Source organism: Typopeltis vanoorti, chromosome 4, assembly GCF_054136105.1.
Source record: "Typopeltis vanoorti isolate ZY-2024b chromosome 4, IOZ_Tvanoo_1.0, whole genome shotgun sequence".
Taxonomy (NCBI): domain Eukaryota; kingdom Metazoa; phylum Arthropoda; class Arachnida; order Uropygi; family Thelyphonidae; genus Typopeltis; species Typopeltis vanoorti.
This window is the reverse complement of record NC_143552.1, coordinates 151848296-151873708: the sequence shown is the minus strand read 5'-3', so window position 1 is coordinate 151873708 and position 25413 is coordinate 151848296. Positions and strand designations below refer to the sequence as shown.

At 35.1% G+C, this 25413-nt stretch overlaps 1 protein-coding gene across 1 annotated transcript in view; it reads left to right on the top strand.

Moving 5' to 3' along the window:
- LOC150107758 (Parkinson disease protein 7 homolog) overlaps positions 1-25413 on the top strand; it is a 66785-nt gene that overhangs the window by 23759 nt on the left and 17613 nt on the right. Inside the window, exons 2-4 of the mRNA XM_090392036.1 lie at positions 1748-1909; positions 17845-17914; positions 25163-25249. Coding sequence (XP_090248162.1) covers positions 1748-1909; positions 17845-17914; positions 25163-25249 — 319 coding nt within the window. The remainder of the gene's footprint in view (positions 1-1747; positions 1910-17844; positions 17915-25162; positions 25250-25413) is intronic.

Genomic DNA, 25413 nt, shown 5'->3' with positions numbered 1-25413 from the left:
ATTGGCAGAATATATACTGGTAACCTTCTAGGCAGTGAAGCTGACCACTGACAACTTTCTCCATTATTGTGGAGAGGATTGAGGTAATGGTAGTTGGATGGTGGGCTTTTCTCTCTTTTTTGGAATGGGTTGGATATGTTAGTTTCCATGAGATGGGATAGGTGCTAGCTGAATGTAGAAGATTGAAGAGATGATAAAGGACAGGTGTTAGCTCTGGAGCACAACATTGAGGTACAGTAGGAGCGATGACATTGTGCCCAGAAAACTTTGTAGTGTTCAGGATGTTTAATATTCTTCTTAGGCCTTTCTGCCAAAAGGCTACAGAGACATGTGATGCTCAGTTTGCTGGTATTGAAGGACGTGATTTGCCTTTGTCGTCTATGCAAGAGTTAGAGGAAAAGAGTGATGCTAGGAGGTCAGCTTTTTCTTTGGGTGCTGTAAGAGTGGTGCCATCTGGATGGAAGAGAGTTGGGAACAAAGGTGAGAGAAGTTGCATCTGATGGCTTTTTGCAAGTGACCAGAAGGCATGGCTACCATTTGGACAAGAGACAAGTTTTCTGCTGGTGTCTTTTATGAAGTTGGATTTGCTGATAGCTGATTTACATTTATTGCATGCTTCTGCATAGGTTGAATATGAAGCTTGGATTTTTGATGCAAGCCACCTGCAGTAAGCTGAGTTTTTCTTTGACTGCTTTCATACATTGAACCAGGGCTTGGAAAGTGGTTGAGAATTTTGGATGGAATGGGGGATGAATGCCTTCATGCCATTGATGATGATTTCTGTGACTCACTCAGTGCAGGTGTCTGGGTCAGAAGAATAGAAGCAATAGTCATGCATTGGAAAGAAGAGTATTAGTTCTGAAGATCATTCCACTTTGTAGTGCCAGAGTACATGAGGTTGGGTGCAGTTAGAGGATGCATTCTGTAAGTCTGGAAACTTGCACTAGATTGTGGTCTGAGTTGCTGACAGGAGAAGTAAATTCTACAGTGTGTCTGGAAGGAGAACTAGTTAAAAAAAAAAAAAAAATTATATATATATATATATATCAAGAGCATTGGGAGAGTAGAGGGGATTATCTGGAATTTGGGAGGTAGTTGCTTGATTTGCATTAGATTGTTTCTTATAGCAAAACTTTGCATCATGTCTGGCTTAATCTGTCATATGGAGAAGGGGAGCCAGCTGGAGTTATGTCCATTCAGGTCACCCAGAACAATGACGTTGCTGCTTGGGTAGCTGGATTGTAGATAGCATTTCATGGAGAAGAAGGTGAAGACATCTTTTGTGGTTTTCATATTTTGGAGACTGGTAAATGCAGCAGATGAATGTTACTAAGTGGGAGCAAGGAAACCTTCAATGAGAGAAGGTCAAAAGTACAGGGGATTCTAAATTTGGCATTCTCTGGAAGGCAGTTAGAATGTACAAAAGGCCCATGTTGACATCTTTGTGGTGAAATGAATCAACGACTGGTTTGTATGTTTTGTGAGATGAGGAAAAACCCTTCCACCTCCATATAAGACTGATCAACGCACCTTCAATTGAAAAGTTCTGATAAAAGTTCTTTGTATCCTAGATGGGATTTGAATCCAGATGATTCCATCCAGAGGGCACTGTCAAAGCTATTGCTTTAATGTATAACTTTATTAATTGGACATTATCTTAAGAATTTTGAATAATAATATATTAAGTACAGTACAGTATAGTACTGACATAATGCTTACACCTTAATTTTTTTTTTAACTGTGGCAGATAACTGTGACAGTTGCTGGACTTAAAGGTTCTCAACCTGTTCGTTGCAGTAGAGATGTTGTCATTGTTCCTGATCTAAGCTTGGATGAGGCCTTAGCAAAAGGACCATATGATGCTGTTATTCTTCCTGGAGGCTTAAAGGGTGCTGAAAGTTTAGCAGAGGTATTTCATCAGCAAAGGATTTTAGTAATATATAATTATTCTTAAATCTTTTCTCTTTCTCTACACGGTGTGCCTGTTAAGTAATGAGATTTTTTTTTTAACAGGACTGCCCTTTGAATAAAAGTAACAAATGTGTGTATAGTTTTGACACACCAGAGTGTGTGTTGTAATTGCAGCTGCAACTTTTAAGTCAGGTGAGGTAGCAGTTTTCGTTTTGTAACCATTGAAGTAAGAGTGTGTGAGTGGAGCATGTTAGAAGTTGCGTCATGGAGCAAGGAGCTGTGATAAAATTTTACTGTAAATTAGGGAAAAACTGCCAGAAGTGTACCAAGACCTGAAAAAAAAAAAAGTTTATGCTGATAACTGTGTGAGCCGTGCAAAGGTGTTCCACTGGTTTTCCATGTTTAAAGAGAGGAGGGCATCCCTGGAGGATGAACCATGCTGTGGATGGTCAGTTTCTGCATGGACAAATGAAAATGTGTGAAAGTGAGAGAAATTGTTGCCCATGACGCAGTAAATAACCCTAGGCTATTCACTGTACAGCTTGCTATAGGTAAGGAAATGAGTATATTAATCTTCGAGATTTGCACGAGAGGAAGATTTGTTTGAGGTTTGTGCTGCACATGTTGATACACGAACAGAGTGCAGTTGATCAAGATCATGATGTGTTGCAAAGAATTTTCACCAGTAATGAAAATATGAAAATTGGTTTTCAGTTTGATCCAGAAATGAAATGCCAGAGTATGGAATTTCTTCTCCCCAGCAGAGGAAAGTCGACACTGCTGGAATTACCCACTGCAAATTTGTTCCCGAGGGCACCATAGTAAACAATCAGTATTATTTAGTAGCAATGCAATGTCTCTGTACACCTGACATTGAGACGTACCAGAAAAGCACTTCCACAACAAGAATTGGTTTTTGTTGCACAACATTGCACTCATGTACTATGCACTGCCTGTGAAGCAGTTTCTGGCTTTGAAATTGGTCTGTGTGATTGAACATCCTCTCCCCATTTTCCAGATTTGGTTCTGCCCACCAGACATTTTCTTCTTCCCAAAGATGAAGTGTGCCTTGAAAAGGGAGTGCTTCAGCAACATTGAGAGCATCCAATGCACTGTGACCCAGAGGCTGAAGGAGGTTCCTGTTCAGGACTTCCACAATGCCTTCGAACACCTGTACGACAGATGGAAATGCTGGAGTTGCAGGGAGATTATTTTGAATCTGTAATTGACTATTCTAAATATAAATAAAATATCTATCAATAATTGTCCAGACACTTTAGCAATTTACAATTGATACCAGCAGCAGATACCTCCAGTCACTGATATGAGGTATGTCCACCTATTGGCTTTGATCACTCCTACACCCTTTGAGGAAGACTTTCGACTAATGTGCTGCAGACGTCAGGAAAAATTTGTCTCCATTTCCTCCATCAAAGCGGCACTGAGTTCAGTCTGTACAGGCCAGGGCAATCGTTTAACATCAGTCTCTTTGTACCATTCCGTAACAGTTGCAGCTTTGTGGCATGGGACATTGTCGTCTTGATACTAACATGGGTCCATTCCATGAACTCCACAGTGTAGGCAGCACCTGATTATCCAGAATATCAAGGTACTGAGCTGTTCTCATGGAACTGTGAACCAGTGGTCCCGCTCCAAACCAGCTGAATGCACCCTGCATCATTACTCCTCCACCACCAAACTTTGATGTGGGTACAACACACTGTGGTAACAAGCGTTCACCAGGCTGCCTCCACACCTTACCATCAGAATGGAAATAGGTGAACCTTGATTTGTCACTCCAGAGTACCATTTTCCACTGATCAGTTGGATCAGTTGTCTAGTTCACATCCCTTTGCACCAGGCCAGATGAAGCGCCTTGTTGGAGTAATTGGAGTTCTTTTTGTACAGTATTAGTGCTAACCATGGTGATAGTGACGCCCTGGAACTCATCATGGATGGTCTGTGCAGATTGTAGCCAGTTTTGCATGTCACCGTTAACACCCTCCTGTCCCTGTCAGTCATTTTTGGTGCTGCCCCGAGAGTTTTCCTGCATTAGTGATGCCAGAAAGTCTATTTGTTGATCACATCACCAACCATTGATTTTGGATGCTCCAGTCGAGCGGCAATGGCACATATAGACATGCCATCAATGTGACAGCCCACTGTGATACCTTTCTCAAAGTCACTGAGTTCACATCATGTTGCCATACTACCTGTATTCAACTGGTATGATGAAATACTGCTTCCTACTATCTGTACACCGGTTTTTATGTTATTAGCAAACCTGGAATGTTTTATAACTTTAAATAACAGTGGTGTCCAGACAATTATTAGTAGATAGTGTAGTTTTTGTTCTGATATAATAATGGTCTCATTACTTAACAGGCAGATTGTGTGTGTAATATATATATATAATATATTGTAATTCATTTAATTGCATTTAAGTTATTTAAATGAGATGAATTTCATCTGATGGTATGAGACTACTGCCCTGTTTTTTTTAAGGGCTTGAAAATGTTCCATGTTTGGCCTCTAGATCAAGTTTCTGGACTATGTAAAAACAAATACATAAATATAAAAAAACATTAAAACCTAGCTCATCTGGTGATGGGCTAGGTTTTAACTTTTAAAATAATAATAATAATAACCTGAGTGTACTATATTTGAATAATAATATACTATATTTGCTTTCATGGGTGGGAGTGACAAAAATTAGGTTATTTGCATGGTAACCCATTTTATGAGAAAAATAGTAATAGATTATCTTTATATATTGCAATTATTCCAAATTTTGAGTATCCATGTACTCCTTTTTAAAATTTTAGTAACATTAGCATATAACCCTTTCAGGCAAAGGCAGTTTGGGAGAAATAAAAATAGTTTATTCAAACATGAATAATTATAAAGGTATTTATCATCAGTATTTGTTTTATCATAAATCAACAGACATGTTGAACAATTTTTTTTGAAATTATTATTTATGAACTATTTAAAAAGTCATGTTTTTAATCAGTGATCCGTATTAGTTTCAGAAATACAAAAACTGGATTAACACATTCATGCTGGGCAGTGCCTACACATGCATAAACCATAATAAATTTAGTTTAATCCTTTATCCAAGTGTGAGCAAATAAAACTTTCAACATCTTTCTTTAAATCCAGTGTAATTTAATAAAAAGGTGGCACACCTTTTGGCAACTCCTATAGGTAAAGATAAACTTGCCATTACTTCTTCCTGGTATCTTTACTTCTGGGCCTGACTCCCACTGAAGAGACCTCAATAAAGGTCAAAACTAGTCTGGGTAGTGGCCCTTCCCTTAATGCATAACATTATACATATCTGCAAAGAGATGTGTTTTGCATTATGGGAGATACTGAGATAGGAGTGATGTTAGCTTGGTCCTCCTTTGCTACGAGTTGCCCGGTGTTGTACTACCTTACCCCAGTCCTGAAGATATTTTCAGGTGCAGACTTTGTTTGCTCACACTTGGATAAAGGATTAAACTAAATTTATTATAGTCTAACCAAGTGAAAAATAAACTTTCAACATGCATAAACCATCGACGGGAACTATCTCTATGTATGTATGCCACTTCCGAATTGGGTGTTCACATTTTCACAAAGCTTATATGGCATGTTTGTTGCAACTTTTCAGTAGAAGTTTATTTGTAAAGTTAGCATTTGTGAAATGTCTTGATGATATCGAATATCTCAAATGTAATCCAAACTGATTTCAAGTTATATATGTATAATGTCATATGCATTGTTTTGCTTTACATATGCTTTCTATTCCCAGTGACTGTATTCTAAACAGCTGCTATACATTGTTTTCTGGAATTGAAAATTTAAAAGTAGATGTTAGGGAAAATGTGTTTGATTGCTACTAAACATAGTAGCTAACTAATCTGTTTTGCTTGCATGCATGCTGCACAGTCTGTGGCAGGTAAGTGTTTTTTTTTTTTTTTTTTCATTATGAAGTGTCAATCCAGCTGTCTCTAATTACATTGTTGCAAGTATACTAAAGACTGTAAAATGTCTCTGTACTGTATATATTTAGCAAGAAAAACAGAACAAGAAAAATACTTTTTTCTTTTGTTTTTTTCTGAGTATAGCACCTGTTGAGATTGGAATATCTTTCATGGTCTAGGAACATTTTTATTTCAATCTTTTGGAAAAAATAGACAGTAATAATTTATCTATTACTGAATAAAAATGAATACTTCTGTTTATTATTATAAGTGGTTAATCTTTAACAAAATACTAGCATATATGAGATCTATTATTGATAAGACAAGAGCTGCTGGTGTGTGTGTGGGGGGGGTGCGCACACACACACACACACGCACACACACATATATCAAATTCCTGATATGTACCATCAGCAGGTGTACAGGATAATTATAGTACTACACGAAAAAGTTACACCATTAGTAATTTCCAATCAACAATTTTCCTCCAAATTAATCTTATCTGTCAAGATTCCAATATTATTAGATCGTATATTTCTGTCTTTTAAGGCACTTTTTACTGTATCAATCCATCTATATCTTGGTCTTCCTCTGGGTCTATTCCCTGTCAACCTGGCAAAGAACACTTTTGCTAATCTTTCCTCTCTCATTCTATTCAAGTGACCATTAGCCTACTAACCTGAGATTAGCCTACTAACACATTCCTGAATGCTAACAGTGGCAAGTTCTTTCCTAACATCCTCATTTTTAATATGATGCTGCCGTTGATGCCATGTGTTTACTCCACTAATCTTTCTCACAACTCAAATATCAAAGGTCTCCAGTCTTTGATCAATTGTTTTATTTGTACCCCAGCTCTCAGATCCATAAGTTAAAATTGGTATGAACACCATCATGTATATAGCTAATTTAGTGTTTTGACTAATTTCTCTCTTATTTCATATAAATTTATTCATCTGACTTCCTACCATACCAACTTTACTAATTCTGTTGTCTATTTCCATATTTAATATACCATCTTCACTAAAAATCGTGCTTAAGTAGCTGAAATGTTTTACTTGTTCTATAGGTTAACCATTCGGATATAGTTGATGTCCATGTTTCTACCTATTTTCATTGTCTTTGTCTTTTTATTGCTGATTTTCGACCCAAATTTATTATAACAGTTAGTCAGGGAATGTTGCACAGACTTGCATATACTGCATTTACTCAGAGGTATAACATCATCTGCATAAAGTAAAGAGTTAAGATTAACATCACCAATTTGATATCAGATTTAATACCACTTTCTCTAATGATGTGATCCATATAGATAATGAATAACAGTGGAGATAATGTGCATGCTTTTTTTTTAACCCAAACCATATTCTTGTACCTCCTTTAGGTCTAACTGACTTGCAACTTAAATAGAGAGTATTTATTGCCTAGTTGGCCAAGTGGTTAGCGTATCCTCTCTCCAGCCAAAAGGCTGTGGGTTTAAATCCCACTGTGGGCATGGATGTTTGTGATTATCTGTTAAAATGGTAGTGATTGGCGGTAGATGGTGTTGGGATAGTTGTGGCTCATTGTAGTTGGTGGATTGAGTGGTGGAGACAGAGTTGTACCTGAAATTCTGTCATGTTGTACCATCATTTTTCACTGTGGTTTAAGCCAGTAAAAATACAATTTGATCGGCTAAATCCCAAATTGCCAGCCAAATTGTAGCTTTTTAAGGAATGCGAAGAACTAACTGAGGCTTTTGACCTAATGTCCAATCCTCACCTTCTCATGGTGCACCCAGTCATGTATCTACCTGGACGATGAACAAACGAGGAAGATACATGACAGGGTGCACCATGAGAAGGTGAGGATTGGACATTAGGTCAAAAGCCTCGGTTAGTTCTTCGCATTCCTTAAAAAGCTACATGGAGGTCTCCTCCCAGTTGATTCATATATAATAAATAAATATATAATATATATAACATTCATGCAAGCTTCATTTGGTTCCTCAACCTTAAGTAAAAGGTTGTGTTACGTCGTCACTTGTGATATTTTACTGGTTTTAACCTTATCTTAATTACATGAACTGTTAATTTGCTCCTCCACACTTGCTTTAACTTTTTATTCCTATCTTTGGCGTAATTTCCAGAATACAATAAATCTTGATTGTCTTGGTTCGATTCCCTTAAAGAAATCTAGAAGAACTTGCGATTAGTGGATATGCTAACCACTCTCCAGCCAAAAGGCTGTGGGTTCGAATCCTGCCTTGGGCATGGATGTTTGTGATCATCTATGAAAATACTAGTGGTGGTGGTGGGCTGTAGATGGCGTTGGTGTAGTTCCGGTTTGTTGTAATTGGTGGATTGAGTGGTAGAGACAGAGAGTTGTGGAGTAAGCTCTCCCTCGATGAGTCTTTGGACTCCCTGGAGGTATCAAATAATAACAATAACTTCAAAATATTTTACAAACATCACCTAAATCCCACTGATTAGCAATTACCCTTATCGACTCAGAGAAATTTATTTGTCCTGCGCCACTCTGAGTCTAGATGTTTGAGAGCATAACATCAAGGTATTGACTATCAGTAACAAATGGTTCACTTAATTCTCTTAAATAATTGATCAAGATTCAACTTATAAATTCTACAATTGTGGTCGTCAAACTAATATGCTTATTTACACAATGGGTTTCCTGCCATGATTCAGAATTTTTATGAGTGCAATGAAGACTAATCAGGCAAGCACTTCTTCAATTATTAAAACAAAATACATTTATTACTGGACTAAAGATACAATTCATAGAAATCTTCATAAGGAACTAATTAATCAACTTAATATGAAAAACATGACAACTTAAAAGATACTATTAAAATTCACATGCACACATCAATTAATATCAGATACTTCTAGACATTTATCATTACTCTACATAGGTAACTTCTCATACAATTCAGTGGGTCAACACAATATTCCAAATAGTTGCTTAAGGGGCCAATTCACTTGAATTTATCACAGTGCTAACTAAATAATAAGAGTCCACTCTATTTCAGTCCTTCAAACAATATTCCAAAACTCAGCAACACGTTCCACAAGAACCGTACAGTTCAACCATACAGGGAACAATAATCAAATTTATCTATCTCTTAAGATTAAATGAACATGTGACACTCGTTCTCTTAGAACAATTTTCTCATTGAATATAGACTACTTTAATTATTAGAACAGTAATTACGTCTTATTCCACGTTCTCTAAGAACTTACAATATTTCAATTACTAAACACGTTCCTTCAGAACAGACATTCTAAGGGGAGTCAGCACGTTCATAAGGAACCTCTACTAGCACTATACATGTTCTCTTGGAACACTAATATAACTTACAATCATTCTAACAAGGTCACACAACATAACCAGACACATCCCTCAATATTACTCTAAGTACAGAGAATTGCATGCTCTTACTGGAACAGTCGATATACTACCTCTCTTTACTGGATTACAGCACTTTCCATAGGCATTCTACAGGAGTAGCTAATGCAGATCTGAATTAGAATTCAGATCTGCATTAGCTACTCCAGGAACAGACTTCACTGAAAACTTGATGAGCACTCCTTTCTGCTTCTGATGCTTACTCAGCATAATAAGAACATTGTCGACTCTGGACTCTAACTGTGGAGACATAGAGTCCATCAGAGGATACGACTTCTCCGAGCTGTGAGCGAGAGACTACGGTGACAAGGGACCTTCACGACATCAGAGCTTCATCTGAAAGAGCGAAGAAACTTACGACAAGAGAAGAGTTTTCTCAAGCCTTCACAAAACTTTTATATCTCGGTATGCTACTCTCTTCTATTGGGCCTTCTTTTCCTTCAGTCAGCACTTGACCATGAGTGCCAGGTTGTACGATAGCAGTAGGATTGTGAATAACGCACAGTAATCAGCACCACAAGTTCGTCTGGTGGGACTCTTACTTACTAGGAGCATGACTTGCAATTTTTTTTGCACGTGAATTGCTGGGGGGCAGTATTACTCATCAAGGGATTTAAGTACCAAGTTGGTATATAGTACGCATGGCATATATTTAACTTACAAAGAATAATAATACAATTTCAAGTTTATATTTTACAAAATTTCATATCTAATTTATACAAAAACAGTAAAGGCCATCCAGTACAAATTCAAATTAACCAAACTGGCTTTAGGGAATGGTTGACTTGTTAAACTCTGAATGAGATTTTACTTATTCCATAACTTTTCTCATTCAGAATTTAACAGTTGGTTATGTTCCACTAATTCGAGCCCTACCTAAGGGCCTATGAATTGTAGAAATGCCTTCTGAATATGCATTCCGTGCCATACAAAACGGTCTTTTGCAACTGCCTGGTTTTCAATCTGTCTAACTTGAGTGCTTCTAGATGTTTTCCAGTGTTTGGGGGATGGCACCTAAATCACCTATTATTATCTGAACAACTTTCGATTTCTTTGCCAAATTCATTCAACTTTGACTTGCAACTTGCGATACTTTGTAATTTTTTCAATTTCTTTTTCGTCAATTTGGCTATCTCCTGGTACTGATATTTCAATAAACTGAACACCCTTGTTTTCACTTTTTTCAACTTTTGTTGTATTGGGTGTATTACATTCCAAGCTTTTGTCAGTCTTGATTTTGAAATCCCAGAGTGTTTTAGCTTTTTCATTTTCAATCACCTTTTGGTCAACTTTATGCTTCCAATAGTCTTTAGATATTTTAAACCCATACTTTTTACATAAATGCCAGTGAATTATCTTAGTTACATTAGCGTGCCTTTTACGGTACTCAGTTTGTACTATTTTGCTGCACCCACTTATAATGTGGTCTACCATTTTCTTCCTTTGCTTTGCACAGTCTGCATTTACTGTCTTGAATATTTTGCATTTTTGCCCTCACAACGTGTGTGTGTATGGTAGAATTTGTAAAGGGTGGATAATTCCAATGATGATTAGAAATTATTTATGTATCCTACTACTGCATAAGAAGTGTACACTTATCCTCAGTAAACAGAAAATTCTTAGAAAATCAAGCGAAATATAAATAGAGAATTAAATTCACATAAGCACAACGAATTTTACAAGAGGATTAGCTCTTCCATCAACTATCTTGTATTCCTGCCATCCTTAAATGAATTACCTGATCAATATTATTAGTTCATTGGATTATCCCTTAAGTAATTAACCAATAATAAACATCCACTGTGTATACAGTGGATGTTTATTATTGGTTAATTACTTATACTTTGTAAACAAATCTCTTTCCCTCCTCTTATAAGTTTTAATTATGGCATCTTAAATGCACACACATGCATGTCTAGAATTTATAGGATCACATGCTATTTGCTCCACCCAGCAACTTATGACACACACACACACACACATTTCAAATCTTATTATTAATAATTTGTTTGCCAGTAATGAAAGTATTTCTATTCACACTTTTTCTTTCTCTCCTTTATATTTATGGCTTATTAATGATGGTTCACATATCTACACCTTTTTTAGTAATGCAAATATACCAACCAAATATAGTATTCTCCTTAATTATTGTTTTCTAATATATCCTAAAACAAACAGTTCCTCTTCTTTCTATGCAGGTTTGGTTACAATCAAAGAACTGTCATAGTAGCTTGTCCACTGAAATGCAAGCAATATCCCAGAAGAAGAAAGTCTCTAGTAGACTTTCTTCTTCTGGGATATTGTAGTCCCAAAAAAGTAGTCCCAAAACAGACTCTAGTGTGCCACAAGGGTCTGTTTTGGGACTACTGTTATTTAATTTGTATATCAATGATATTGTGATAGGTTTAACTGATGATATACTACTGTTTGTTTAGCATCATTTGCAAACAGTAGTATAATCACCAGTTAAACTTATCCCAATATCATCATCATCATCAAATTCCTGCCATGTATTGTCAAGGGATGTACAAGATATGATAGTACTACATGAACAATTTACATCATTACTAACTTACTATCTACTATTTTCCTCCAAATCAGTCTGTTACCTGTCAAGATATCCCAATATCATTAACATGCATTTTAGTGGATGTGCCATGTATCTGCCAGGGCATGAGAAAACACTATCCATTGGATACAGTGTTTTCTCTTGCCTTGACAGATAGTTAGGGTGATTCAGAGAGTGATGATCACTCTGAAATAATGTGCTAATATTAAATATTTTTGATATTTGTTAATAACCAACAGCACAACTGTTGGCTATTAACAAATAAAACCTGTACTTGTGACACAAACACAATTATGTAGATGCATGTATGGGTGGTGAAACAATCACTGAGGACTGCTACAGTTGAAGATATAAATGATTCAGAAATTTAAGAGTTCCTACAGCATGGTTTTGAACTACGTGAATTTTAACTTTTAGTGCAGACATTTCGAACCACACTGTTGCAGCTCAATAGTGCCACCAACCATGTGTGGCTCTAATGGTCAGTTAACAAAAGTTAAGAGACACTTTTTGTTTAAAACTTCCTTCAGAATTTTTAGTTATTGACAAATTAATTATAGAATAAAGTGCACTTGTCTGTGACAATACAGTGACAAAAATATGAAAATAAAAAAAAAGTAAAAATGTGTACATTTCATCCCCTATAGACTTTTCATGTACTCCTTGGAGTATGCGTGCCATACTTTGGGAAACGTGTATTGTATTTTAATGGCATATAAAATATTTGCATTTATGAAAAACATAGTAATGCATCTGACTGAATCTGTTCCATAATAAAATATTTCTTTATGCATGAATCAAGTACTATCACCTCTTCTAGCAAACTATAAGGACCACAGGATTAATTTACAGTGGGGAAGTTTTTTAGAAAGCATTGTACCTGTGAGGCTTTGGTTGGAGATAACTTTGGTTGACAACTTGTCATTTTTTTATTATTATTAATATTTAAATGTGTTATAACAGTTGTTTGCTAGAGTGAGAATTAATTAAGTCATTATCCTAAGTGGCATTTCTTCATATTTTAGTAATATCTAGGGTGACCAACTTTTGAATATGAAAATAAGGGAGATTGGGTCACGACAAATTTTAGCGCAATTTTTGGGACATGAATCCTACATTAATTGATAGGATGGTTTATATTTAAAATATACAAATAGCAATTTAAATTATAGCACATCAAAATATTTAATATAATTTTAAAAATTTATACTTACAATTAAAATATCCATACTTCTTAGATTAAACTTATTTATATTTATCAACAGATGCTGCAGCAGCTTTGATTTTCTTGTCTCCTTGTGCAAACTGCAAAAACTCTTTACAATCATAATCAAAATTGATCACTACCATTAGTTCTAATTTAATTAATTCTATGCTACTTTGATTTCTCTGATCTATTCATTTATTATTGTTCATCATTGAGAACATTCTCTCAGTGTGGGCATTTGAGCCTGGAATACTTAACACAAAGCCTAAAATTTTACCAAGATTTGGAACATTTATTTTCTTGTTATTTAATTCAGTAAATATATTCACCCACTTCTGTTCAGTACTTCCTGATTTCACCATATTCACAACGCTCACTGCACTACAAAACTCTTCATATAGATTGTCTTCATTTAAAATATCAGTATGAAATTGTTGTACAATAGCTTGCAAATGCCTGAAAAAAAAGTTCACTGTCCAAATTTAAGGGCACAAGACAATGGATGGAATTTGCGTCAGATAAATCAAAATTCTTGAAAATATACTTTTACAATGAACAGTAAAAACTAACAAAATCATCTTTAATTTTTTTTGTAGGGCTAGGGTCATACAATTTAAAATCTTTTCAGTGGCATTACCAAAAAAACTGTCCCTTTATCCTCTGTTGAATTTTACTACCTGAACATTGCATTATACTGTAGCATTCAGTGATACTAAGATCTGCAGTTTCAAGGGATTTGGCAGCTTGAACAAGTATAGCACCAATGTTGGAAAAAAAAATTAAGGTATACTTCAACAACACACTCCTTTTCTGGATCCACATCACTGAATTGTTTTTTCAAGATTTTTGGACAGTCGTTGACACTTTATAGGTTAATAAAGAACCGGTTACCTATCTATATCTGATGTCAAAGAAAGTCACCGAGTAGGAACATGATTAAAAATCTCAGACCATTCTGCTTCAAGGAAATCAAAGAATGATTTTAATTCTTCTCTTCTTTTTGCAGATACTGCAAAAAGAAGACATTTTTACATTATTACTTTCCGTTTCACCGTCACTATACATCACGAAAATATGCTATGGCACTCGATGTTCAAGGATACTGAAAATACTTTGAGAATGAATGCAGACACAACGACTTGTAAGAACGCAAGATAGGAAATAGATAAACAAAATCCGGAAGTGTATATCAAAAATCACTACCAACGATTTGATTATTCCGAATGGATATTGATTATTAAAATGGCACCAAAGGTTACAAGATCAACACAACGATATAACATATTTGCCAGAACACCCATGTATATTCGTTGGCCAGAACAAAATTGTACCGATTGAATTTTCCAAACTATTGATATTAGTGTCAAATTGTATTTGGCAGTTATAATATACATTAAAAATTAACGACAATGATTGATTATGAAAAATATGGGAGTATTTGAAGATCAATACGGGAGCCAAGATGATTAAAAAAATTAGCTGAAATACAGGAGTTCCCGGGAATTATGGTAGAGTTGGTCACCCTAGTAATATCTCGTGTTCTGGCTTTTGTTTCAAGTATGAGATTTCAGGTATTTGCATAGTTACCAATTTGTAGATTTTATGGCTATATCCAACTCTGAATCCACCAATATTTAAATAAATATCTTGGTCACCAAATAATTTTTGATTTATTAACATACCAAGCTTTTCAGCTGTATACAGTATATATCTTTATATCTTAAAATCCGGTTAGCTGCTAGTCTCTGTGTTCCTTGCTTTCAGATCTAGGTATGATATTAATGAATTAACCTTAATTTTTGATGTAGCCAGGAACACAGTTTAATTTAGCGTAAGCCTTAATTACATTTGAATTGGAGTTAATATGAATTCCAAGAATTCTTCTGCAGTCTTTTAAATTACCAACATTTTAAATTGTTTGATAGTGGTAATGATAATTTATGATTTTTCTTACAGGTAGCTTTATTTTGATCACTTTAAACTGTAGCTAAACGTACATGAGTAATGTATTAAGGCTTATGTGCTGACTTAAACTCATAATTGGTTTAATGGAAATAGCACAAAGAAATATACACAGGTTTAGTCAATTCAATATTTGTCTGTCACATATATTTTGAGGTATAATATAAAAATTGTAATAACACACAATAAGTGGGAGATTTTTGACTAATATCCTAAGAGGAGGTGCTCTTTATGGCTGCTTGAAGCTAGCCTTGGCTGTTGGGTGAGAGGGGTAAGAATTAATGGTTCCCAAATCTTTGGAAGTTTAACATAGCCATTATTTATTTAGTTTTTTATTTTAAATCTATTTCTGATTCCAAAAAAGTCAAGTTTGTTTGCTACAAAAACATGGTAATTTCTTTCATTATGGAAAATTATGGAGACAACTACCGTGTTAGAGCAAAACTTTAGTTTAATATAAACCAAAATGAACACTCGATGTTTTGACCTTCACATCAAGTCATCGTCTGGAGCACATGCACAGAAACGAGCTGCACTACAATCTACATGGTTTGCTAAAGTTACTGACCAACCGTTACAACAATTATTGGCCTGACCTCTGGTGAAAAAAAAAAAAACTTGACTATATCAATGCTAGTCCTATTATTATCTATTACGTTACAAAACTAAATTGGGCTGGAGAGCAACATGTTATTTATATATACATATATATATACACGCATATATATTCATGTGTGTATGTTCAATAATTTTAATGACTTAAACCACCGAGATAATTAAGAATAAAGTTTGTTTAATAAGGACACTACTAGTTTTGTTGGTAAGCCAACTTCATCAGGTGTCAAAGTACAAAGGTATATACAAAAAAGACTGACAAAAACATTATACACCAACAACAACAGAGCTATCAAAAACTGTAGTTTTAATTGGAGTCTGCACTTCAGTTCTAGCTACATTTATACTCGTTCATGTGATCTCGTGAGAACGCCAGCAGTGAACAGCAGAGCTATGTGAATCTGGCATTTTGTAGCTAAGGTTGCTATTCTACCCACATGAATATTTTATTTGTTTAGAAAAATGTTCAACTATTCTAATTCATGAGAATCTAGAATGCAATGATAATCCTAGAACAATACCATTTTTAATTTGGAGCTCGATTAAGTCTGGCAAATCAGACATTGGTTGGTTCTCTTCACCAAACTATAAACAGAATTAAACATTTTTGAAGTTATCAAAATTTCTTTTTCATTTAGTTTGTAAATTAAATTTGATAATATAGATTTGCAACATTCTTCATTTATTTTTATGATTTTATTATGAGCAAATGATTCATTATGTTTGGATAACTTTTTATGCAAAGATGCAGTTCTTGAGTCTGTAGTGTTTCCATTCGGTTCCATTTTCATTTCTACCCATTCCTTTGATGATAAAGCAAACTTTTTTCTCCTTCAACACTTAAGTTTTTATATTTTGAGCAAACACGACATCCTAATTTACCATTTTTAACTTCTAACCACTTATACATACTGCGCTTAGAAATGCGATGCTTGCTTCTTGTTCCAGCAATCAGGTAAATTATTTTCTTTTTCTTCTCCAACTCGTTGCATATTCATTGAATCAATGTGCATATTATCTTCAAACTTCATCTTCGACTTCATTTTCAACAGCAGTAGAATCAGCAGAATCACTTTTCATTATTTTTTTTTTTCCAAAAAAAATTTAATATAATAAATTTCACTGTCTTTTCATGTTTCACGGGTAAAAATACTTTTACAATTGTAAAAATAAAATTTGCTGAATCTACAGTTTTTAAATTTATTATTATTTTGAAATTTTAAACACAAACAACTGTTATACATCAGTGTACTGACGAACACAAAACTAATGTCCAGTAAAACAACCTGCTGATGAGTTTTATGAACATCTGATTGTCTAGTTGTTTTACCATGTGATTGCATATTTATTTTCAAACTTTCGTTATAGAGGAGTTGAAACAATAATTCCAAATAATCTATACACTGCCGAATAGACTGATTTTTGTTAGGTTACTGAATGAATTTGTGGCTTAATATATTTCAAAAAATTGTTTTTTTTTTTTTAAATAAAAAGTAAAGAAGAAGAACAAGGGGCTCGCAAATTTGAGAAAAATTTAACAAAGGGCTCGCGTGAGCCCCTTATAGCTCACCACTGAGTATACATATAAATTCCAACCAACTGGTATGGAATAGTTTCCAATAAAAGCTCCTGAAGTCAGAATATGTTGGAAACTAAGTAGGCTGAATATGTGCCACCCAATTCTTGGAATTTTTATGCCACCATTATTGTTGAGATAATGGTGGTTAATTAGAATTTCACAGGCTTCTTTAAATTTTCATTCATACCAGGTTTTTGTATGATATAAAGAGCAGGTACGTTTCCAATTTCTTCAGCTCAGTAGGTTTATGGATATTGGGTAATCTGTCCCATCCCAATATACACATATTGGGGGGACAAGGAACTAGGGTTTGTAATGTTCTGTATTCTGTAAACTTGAGAAAGCCACTTCCTCAAGTTTAATTATGGCATATCTTTAAGATTCTTTAAATCTCTAATGGAATAAGCATAAAATTTATTTTTTCAGTGGATTAAAAATTTTCAAGTATAGAACATGGAATTCATTGGATGATAAATTGTTTGGGTAGATGCACAGTTTAAAATGTTGACTGTATCTAACCTAATGTTGTCTACTTCATGTCTTGGATTAAAAATCCGTGATAAAATTATTAAAAACTTATTTATACATCATTAAATCAATTTAGAAAAGTTAATTTTCTCTCTGACAGAGTGATAAGGTAGGATCCTTACTTCAAGCTCAAGAAAAAGATGGAAGATTAGTGGCTGCTATTTGTGCAGGTATTATACAGAATTCAGTGACATTTATTGATAATGTTTCTTACATACATGGTGATAGTTATATAACTTATGTGTGACATATATATGTGTGTGTATATGTATATGTCTTTATGCAAACTATTTCTCATAACACTATATATAGTAATTCTATAATCTTATCATTCCTTCTAAAACAGTCTTTTACAATAGACGAAGTTACTTTGAAAACAACATCTCTTTATGCAAACTAATTTTCATTCTACTATATATAGTAATTCTATAAAATTATCAGTCCTTCACAACATAAGAAAATTTACAATGAAAATAAACTCGCATGACTCCATCAGTATAGTGCACTTGTTTGTACTTCTTTTACAGATTTCCTGGATCTGTCAGGTCTTGGGCTATCACTTTAGAGGTTTCATGAATACCATATTCTCCTCTGGAATGGCTCGCGGGGCCTGGAGCACAATCTGTCGACGTTATAGATACTCGGACATACAGTCAGACAATCAAGGCTTAGTCATCCTGGTCCTGGGCAGCTATTCGCTCTGAAAGTCTTCACCTCTGGTTCTCCTTCCACGACCTCATCTGGATTCGACGTAGTCCATGGATCGACTCCCTCCTCTTTTTTCTCCTGGCATTCCCGTGGAAACTTTTAATGAAGGTCTGAGATCCCCTCGTACATTCACGCGCAAATCTTAGCCTTCTTGAAAGCCCAGACCTCTAGCTCTCCCTGAAGTGCACTTTTAATCCTTTTAACAGCATAGTGGAACTGCTTCTGATGTATACTGCCCTCTTTTACTATTGACTTTGAAGGTGATATCGGACTGGCTTTCGATACAATAGGTTTCCTCTATACTAAATACTAACATCAAATACATTTCCGAATTCTAAAATATTGCCCTTGAATTTATATTTTAAGATACCTTCTGTTTACTCTGTTTAGCATGTTAATTCCTCTGGGTTTTTATACATGGGCTTTTGGTATTGCACTATAACAGACTGTTTCTCTGATCCCTAATGGTTCTGCTATAGTAAGAGGCTATTGTAAAAGCTGGTGTACTGTAATATCTTGATCTTTGCATTTTTCAGGTTTTCCTATGTTTTTGTTAACATATGAGGTCCGTTCAAAAAGTTTCAGGACAATTATTATTATAAGAAATTAGGCATATTCTTTTGTAAGCAAATTTATATATGGACATTTTGTAACACAAAACAAATCCAAAGTCATTGTGTCACCTCAGTCGCCTGCAATGTTTTGATGAATAAACAAGTTTTTCTTTTTGAGTGGCCCAATTTCATGAATGAATCAATATGTATGCATCAAATTTTGCATTGAACTTAGCAAAAAAAAAAAAAACATGGAAACTTTATCAGATGCATAGCACAGCTTTCTTTTGGGGGATAATTTCTTAAACCATTCGATGTTCGAGTGGTTCAAAAGGTTTAAAGAATGGTTGAACTTTGATTGAAGATAACCCTCGCCATCCTTCACCCAAGATATTTTGGTGGCTTGTATTTGTGAAAGTGGCTTGTATTCTTGTATGAAACAAGAATCTCAGTTGGATCCTGCCACCAAATTCAGATGGATGAATTGGAAATGAGGAGAATTGCTGCAAAGTTCAGCTGTTTCATCTCACAAGTTCTGGCTCAAAAGAACATCAGTCATACCCACAATATTCACCAATTTGGATTCCTGTGACTACTTCTTATTCTGTAAACTAAAATCTGTACTTAGAGGATTTATGTTTCAAGATGCAAATGAAATTAAACAGAAAGGAATACAGCAAGTCATTCCTTTAAAACAGTTCCAGAGATGCTTCCAAAAGTGGGAAAAATGCTGGGAATTTCTGTATTAATGAAGGTGGAAATATTGAAAACACTATATATTCCTATATTTCATAAGCTTTTGTGCACATTTTAAATAAATTATTCTGGGAGATAATTTATTATCTCTCAGAATTGATAACGCACACTCATAGTATGCATTATCAATTGGTGTCTTGGCAGATTTCTTCTGTGTTCCATATAAATTTATTCAGCTGGCTTCCGGCCAGCCAGTTTTATTTATTCTATTATCTATTTCCATATTTAATCGAGAGCAATCTTCTCTGAAGATTGTTCTTAAATATCTAAAATGTGTTGCCTCCTGTTCTTTTGGTTTATTACTGAGAATGTGTGTTTTATTTGCTTACACTTGGATAAAAGATTAAACTAAATTTATTATAGTCTAACCAAGTGGGAAAAAAAAACTTCCAACATCTTTCTCAAAATCCAGAGTAATTTAATAAGGTGAGACACCTTTTGGCAACTCGTATAGGTAAATATGACTTCTCCATTGCTTCCACCTTAGTATCACCACCTCTGGGTCTGGCTCCCAAGACCCAGAGGTGGTGTTTCTACCTTTATTGACAAGACCTCAATAAAGGTAGAAACTGGTCTGGGTAGTGACCCTTCCCTTAATGCATAGCATTATACATGTCTGCAAGGAGATGTGCTTTGCATTATGGGAGATACTAAGACAAGGAGTGATGAGAGCTTGGTCCACCTTTACCATAAGTTGCCTCAGTCCTGAAGATAATTCAGGCATAAACTTTGTTTGCTTACACTTGGATAAAGGATTAAACATAAATTTATTATGTTTTCTTGTTTGTTTTCATAAGATTTTTCTGTTTTTTATGGGGATTTTTCCATAAATCTGACAGGTTTCATAAAAAAAATCTCCATTCTTCATGCAAGACTTTTATACCTAATTTTTGTTATCATACGTATAAAGAAATAATATCCCCTATTTGAATGTCAAGTATAATATTACTTTCCTAAATAGGAAATTTATGTCACACAATCTGTGACATAAATAGAACCTTATACACTTTCTGTATATGATTCTATTTATGTCACAGATTGTGTGCTAAATATGTGTGCTTTTTTGATGTTAACAAAACTTAAAATCCTTAATCTCCATTGTTACTGTCTTTTGTAGAGGAAGAAGCTAGTCTTGACAATCCCTGTTTTCTTTAAACATAGCATCTTTTCTTGATTTGCATCTCCTTTTCATTTGATTCAATCATCATTTGATTTTCATGCAAGCATCTCCTCCAGGGATTCAAGGAAGGACCCTTCCAGATTACATGATTCTAAATTGTCTAAATATAGATATTATCTCTCCTTGAACATGTTGAACCATTTACTGAGAATGCACTCGCAACACTGAATTCCTAGCTTGTTTTGCATGCCCACTCTTCCGTGGAAAACCCCTGAATTTACCTTAGGTAAATTCCTGAATAACCTGCTACTGGTTAAGATGATATCTAACAGTTTGATAACACTATATCTGAGCACAATAGCCAGATATAGTGTTATCAAAACTGCGTAAAGTGAGAGAATGACTTCCTTGTTTCTGGTGTTCTTTTCAGCATTTCATTTATCCAATTTGATACATAACCTATACTTGCTATACTTAATCATATAGCACCTAAGCTTTAGCTCTTTATTTACCATTATCCCTCCCCAAGTCTCAATGGCTGGATGCCATTGAAACCAGAAGACTTTGTAGTGTTCAGATTTAATATTCTTATGTTGTTTTTTTTTTTGCCAAAAGAACACAGGAGACATATGTTGTTTGGAATTTGCCCTCATGTGTTCTGGAGTTGGAGGAAAAGAGTGATGCTAGGAGAAAAGCACTATATTTGAGTGCTGTAACAGTGGTGCCATCTAGATGAGAGAGGACGTGAAAGTGCAAGTGAGCAGAAGTTGTGTCCAATAGGTTTTGTGAAGGACCAGAAGGCACAACTTTTTCTGGTCCCTCACAGAACAAAAGGTGAATTTTCTGCTATTGGTCTTTAAATTAAAGATGCCAAGAAGTTATATTCTTGGTTTCATCCTTTAACCAAATATAAGCAGAGAAAGGTTGCACTTGAAGGCATTACATCTTGATATGAAAAGTCAAAATTTGAACGTGAAGTCACTTCACTTGAGAACTTTGTTTCTTTACACTTGTATAAAGGATAAAACCAAGAATATAATTTTTGGCACTTTAAATTTATAATATAACCAAGTGGAAAAACTTTCAACAATTATTGGTCTTCATTATTATTATTACACCTGGGGTGCTTAAGGGTCAAAGCTGTATAACTGAGAGGAGGCTTCTATATAGCTTTTAAAGGAATATGACCAGAGTTCTGACCTAATGTCCAATCACTTTCTCGTGGTGCATCCTGTTAGGTATCTACCTGGATACTGAACGAAAGAGGATGGGCTGGCAATTTGGGATTTAGCCGACCAAATTATATTCTTATTGGCTTAAACCACAATATTAAATGATGATACAACATGACAGAATTTCATGGTGGTTGGGACATCCCCTGGTTAAACAAGGCCCCTGTTAATAAATTAAAGACTTAATTCTGTGTGTTAGTCAAGTAAATATTAGTTTAATATCCAACGTTTCACTGACTGATATCTGTCAGCATTTTCAAAGGAATACACTGGTAAGCAATAGAAAGTAACAAAAACTAGGAAACTAACAGACAATTCTAAAAATTATATAAAGTTATCACTGTGCGTGATACAATAATATCATCTCCAAAAGATCACCTCTTTTCCCTCCTATCCATGAAACTCTGCAGTTTTCTTCAACCTCTCTCTCTTCCATAGTGAGCTTTCGAGAGTCCTAATATTGTTTTAATTGCTTATCTCTGGCCTCTTCTCCAATGTTTCCACATTACATTGAAAACCAGGTGAGTAAATCTGAGCACGATAGTTCAAGCATAGTCTGATCAGTGCTTTATATATAGTGACACAACCACTTCCTTATCGATATATGTTAGAGTATACTTATCATGGTGGCATTACATTACAATGGGCAGTCTTTGCAATACTTGCAATATGACTCTAAAGTTCAGTCTACTGTCAACCATCACTCCCAGATCTCAAATATCATCTGCTTCTTACAGTACAGCACTATCAATATAGTACACAGCCTTATATTTCTGCACTCCAAAATGCAACACCTTGCACTTATTAACAATAAAACTACAACCCCACTCCTTTATCCAATTAAAAATCTATTCAAATCTTCCTGAAGATAATTAACATCAGCAGTGATACTTATAATTCTCTCTAACTATGCATTATCATCAGCAAACAAGTGAAGATCCCCCAATCTGTCCTCACAATATATCACTTACATACAAGTTAAACAGCAAGGGACTCAAAAACAAAACCCTGGAGCATACACTGGTTACTTCCTTTTTTTTTTGAGACACTTTACACAACCTGCTGGTATTGTTCAAAGAGCCAGGCACCAGTTTTTCTAACCAATATATTATCTATTCCCATCCTTTGAAGCTGTTTGTACACCAACTTATGAATTTTACATTTACTGTGTGCTTCCACATAGGCTGAGTGTGAGGCTGGGATTCTTGATTTGATGGAAGCCACCTGTGGTAATCATTTTTTTTTTCCTTTTAACTTCCTTCATGCATATTCTATTGATTTAGTGCTTGGAAAATGGATGGGAATTTTGGATAAAATAAGAGATGGTCTTCATGCCAGTGTAGATGATTTCTGTGACTCATTAAGTGCAGGAAAGCACAATCAATAGTCATGGAAAGGAAAAGTAGTAGTTCCAGAGGTAATTTCACTTAGTACTTGACAGTTCCAAAAGATATAAGGTTCAGTGTGTTCAGAGGAGGAGGTATTCTGTGAGACTGAAAACTTGCACAAATTGTGGTTGAAGTTGTCAAGAGGAGAGGTGACCTCTATAGTGTGGAAGTGTCTTGAAGGAGAACCTTTTAAATAAAGATCAAGGGTATTGGGAAAGTAGAGGAGATTATTGGGAATTCAGGTGGGTATGTAGGTAGGTGTATGATCTGTGTTAAATCATTGCTTATAGCAAAATCTTCTGCATGGTGTCCAGCTTGATTGGTAGTATTTGAAAATGGGAGCCATTTGGAGTTGTGGACATTCAGGTTACCTAAAAAAATGACTTTGCTTTCTGGATAGCTGGATTAATTAAAAATGGTCGAGCTTCATAGAAAGGAAGGTGAGGAGGTCCAAATGGTTTTCAGAATTTGGAGACTAGTAAATGCAGTAGATGAATGTTACTGGGTGCAACAAGAAAACCTTGAGCCAGATGAGGTCAAAGCAGGGGAATCTAAATTTGGCATTCTCTGGCAGGCAATGTCAGCACAGGTGCCACCCTTGTGGTGAAATGAATTATGAAGATTATAATTTTTGCATTGAAGGTGAACTGTGGTTGTTGTATCTGCAGTTTGAGTTTCTGTTAGGAGAATGTCTGGTTTTGGATGTGTGTAATTAGTGATGAACGTCATTTTATGTTGGAAATTATGCCATGGATGTTTATAAAGTGGATGACTTTTTTTGATAGGGAACTTGGTATGTTTGGAAGATTGTGTTTGGTTTGATTTTTTTTGAATGAATTGGTTGTTGAGGGAGATGTATTTTGATTGCAGTCATTATTTTTCTGTTTCATTGTTCATTTATTGTTAGATGAAAGAGTGGGGACATGCATTGGGAAGAGATACTCTTGAACATAACACACCCATACAGAGATTGACCAGTCTCCTTGTCATTTTGTGGCTTTGACACTGCCTCCTGCATGCCACTATTCAGACTCTCTCTCCTGACATAATCTGGTATGTGGCAGTGGAATTATGAGCCTGTTGACTGGAAAGCCTCCTGACTTGTTATTGACAGGTTTGGGCAGACAGTAGTCTGGCCTGTATTACCATTGTTTTAACTGTTGTACCCTTGAAATGGAGGAGGGTCTGGTCTCTAAGTATGTCTCTCTAAGGATACCACTCACACTGCATGGAGAAGAAAGAGATGGACAGAGACCAGAATTCCTGCTCTGCATGCCGAACATAACTTTTGCTACTTCTGGCCTCTAGCAAGCAGGGTGGTGGTGTTTCACCAGATGATGGTAATCTATTACCTGATGGTCTAGTTGGTATTTTCTCCAGCTAGGAAGATATCATTTTGAATATCTTCCTAGCTGGAGGGTTTCTGCATGTACCAGAAACCCTTTTGTGAAAATCCCATGGGAAGGTGGGATTGACTTGACAGGGGGAGACTGTATATTATATTATAAATCTCTATCCATTAGTGCCCAAACATATTTAAACATATTCATAATCATATTATCAGTAGTTTATTTAATTCATTCAATAATTTAATTTGCATCTAAAAGTTAACATAATTGTTTTGATGGAACTTTTGCAGTAATTGAAAATTTTCTTATAGCACCTATTGCTTTGAAAAGTCATAAAATTGGTTTTGGTAAGAAACTGACATCTTATCCTGGTAAAAAGAAAGATATGGAAGATGGAAGTGAGTTTTAATTTTTACTATTGTGCAAAATGGAAGTTTATAGAATTTGATAATGTTAAGTATATAAAGTTTATTACAGTAATCTTTTGACAACTGTGGTTTAGTTATTTTGTTGCTTAGTGAGACCTGTAGAACTTGCATAATTTTTGAAACATGTATATACC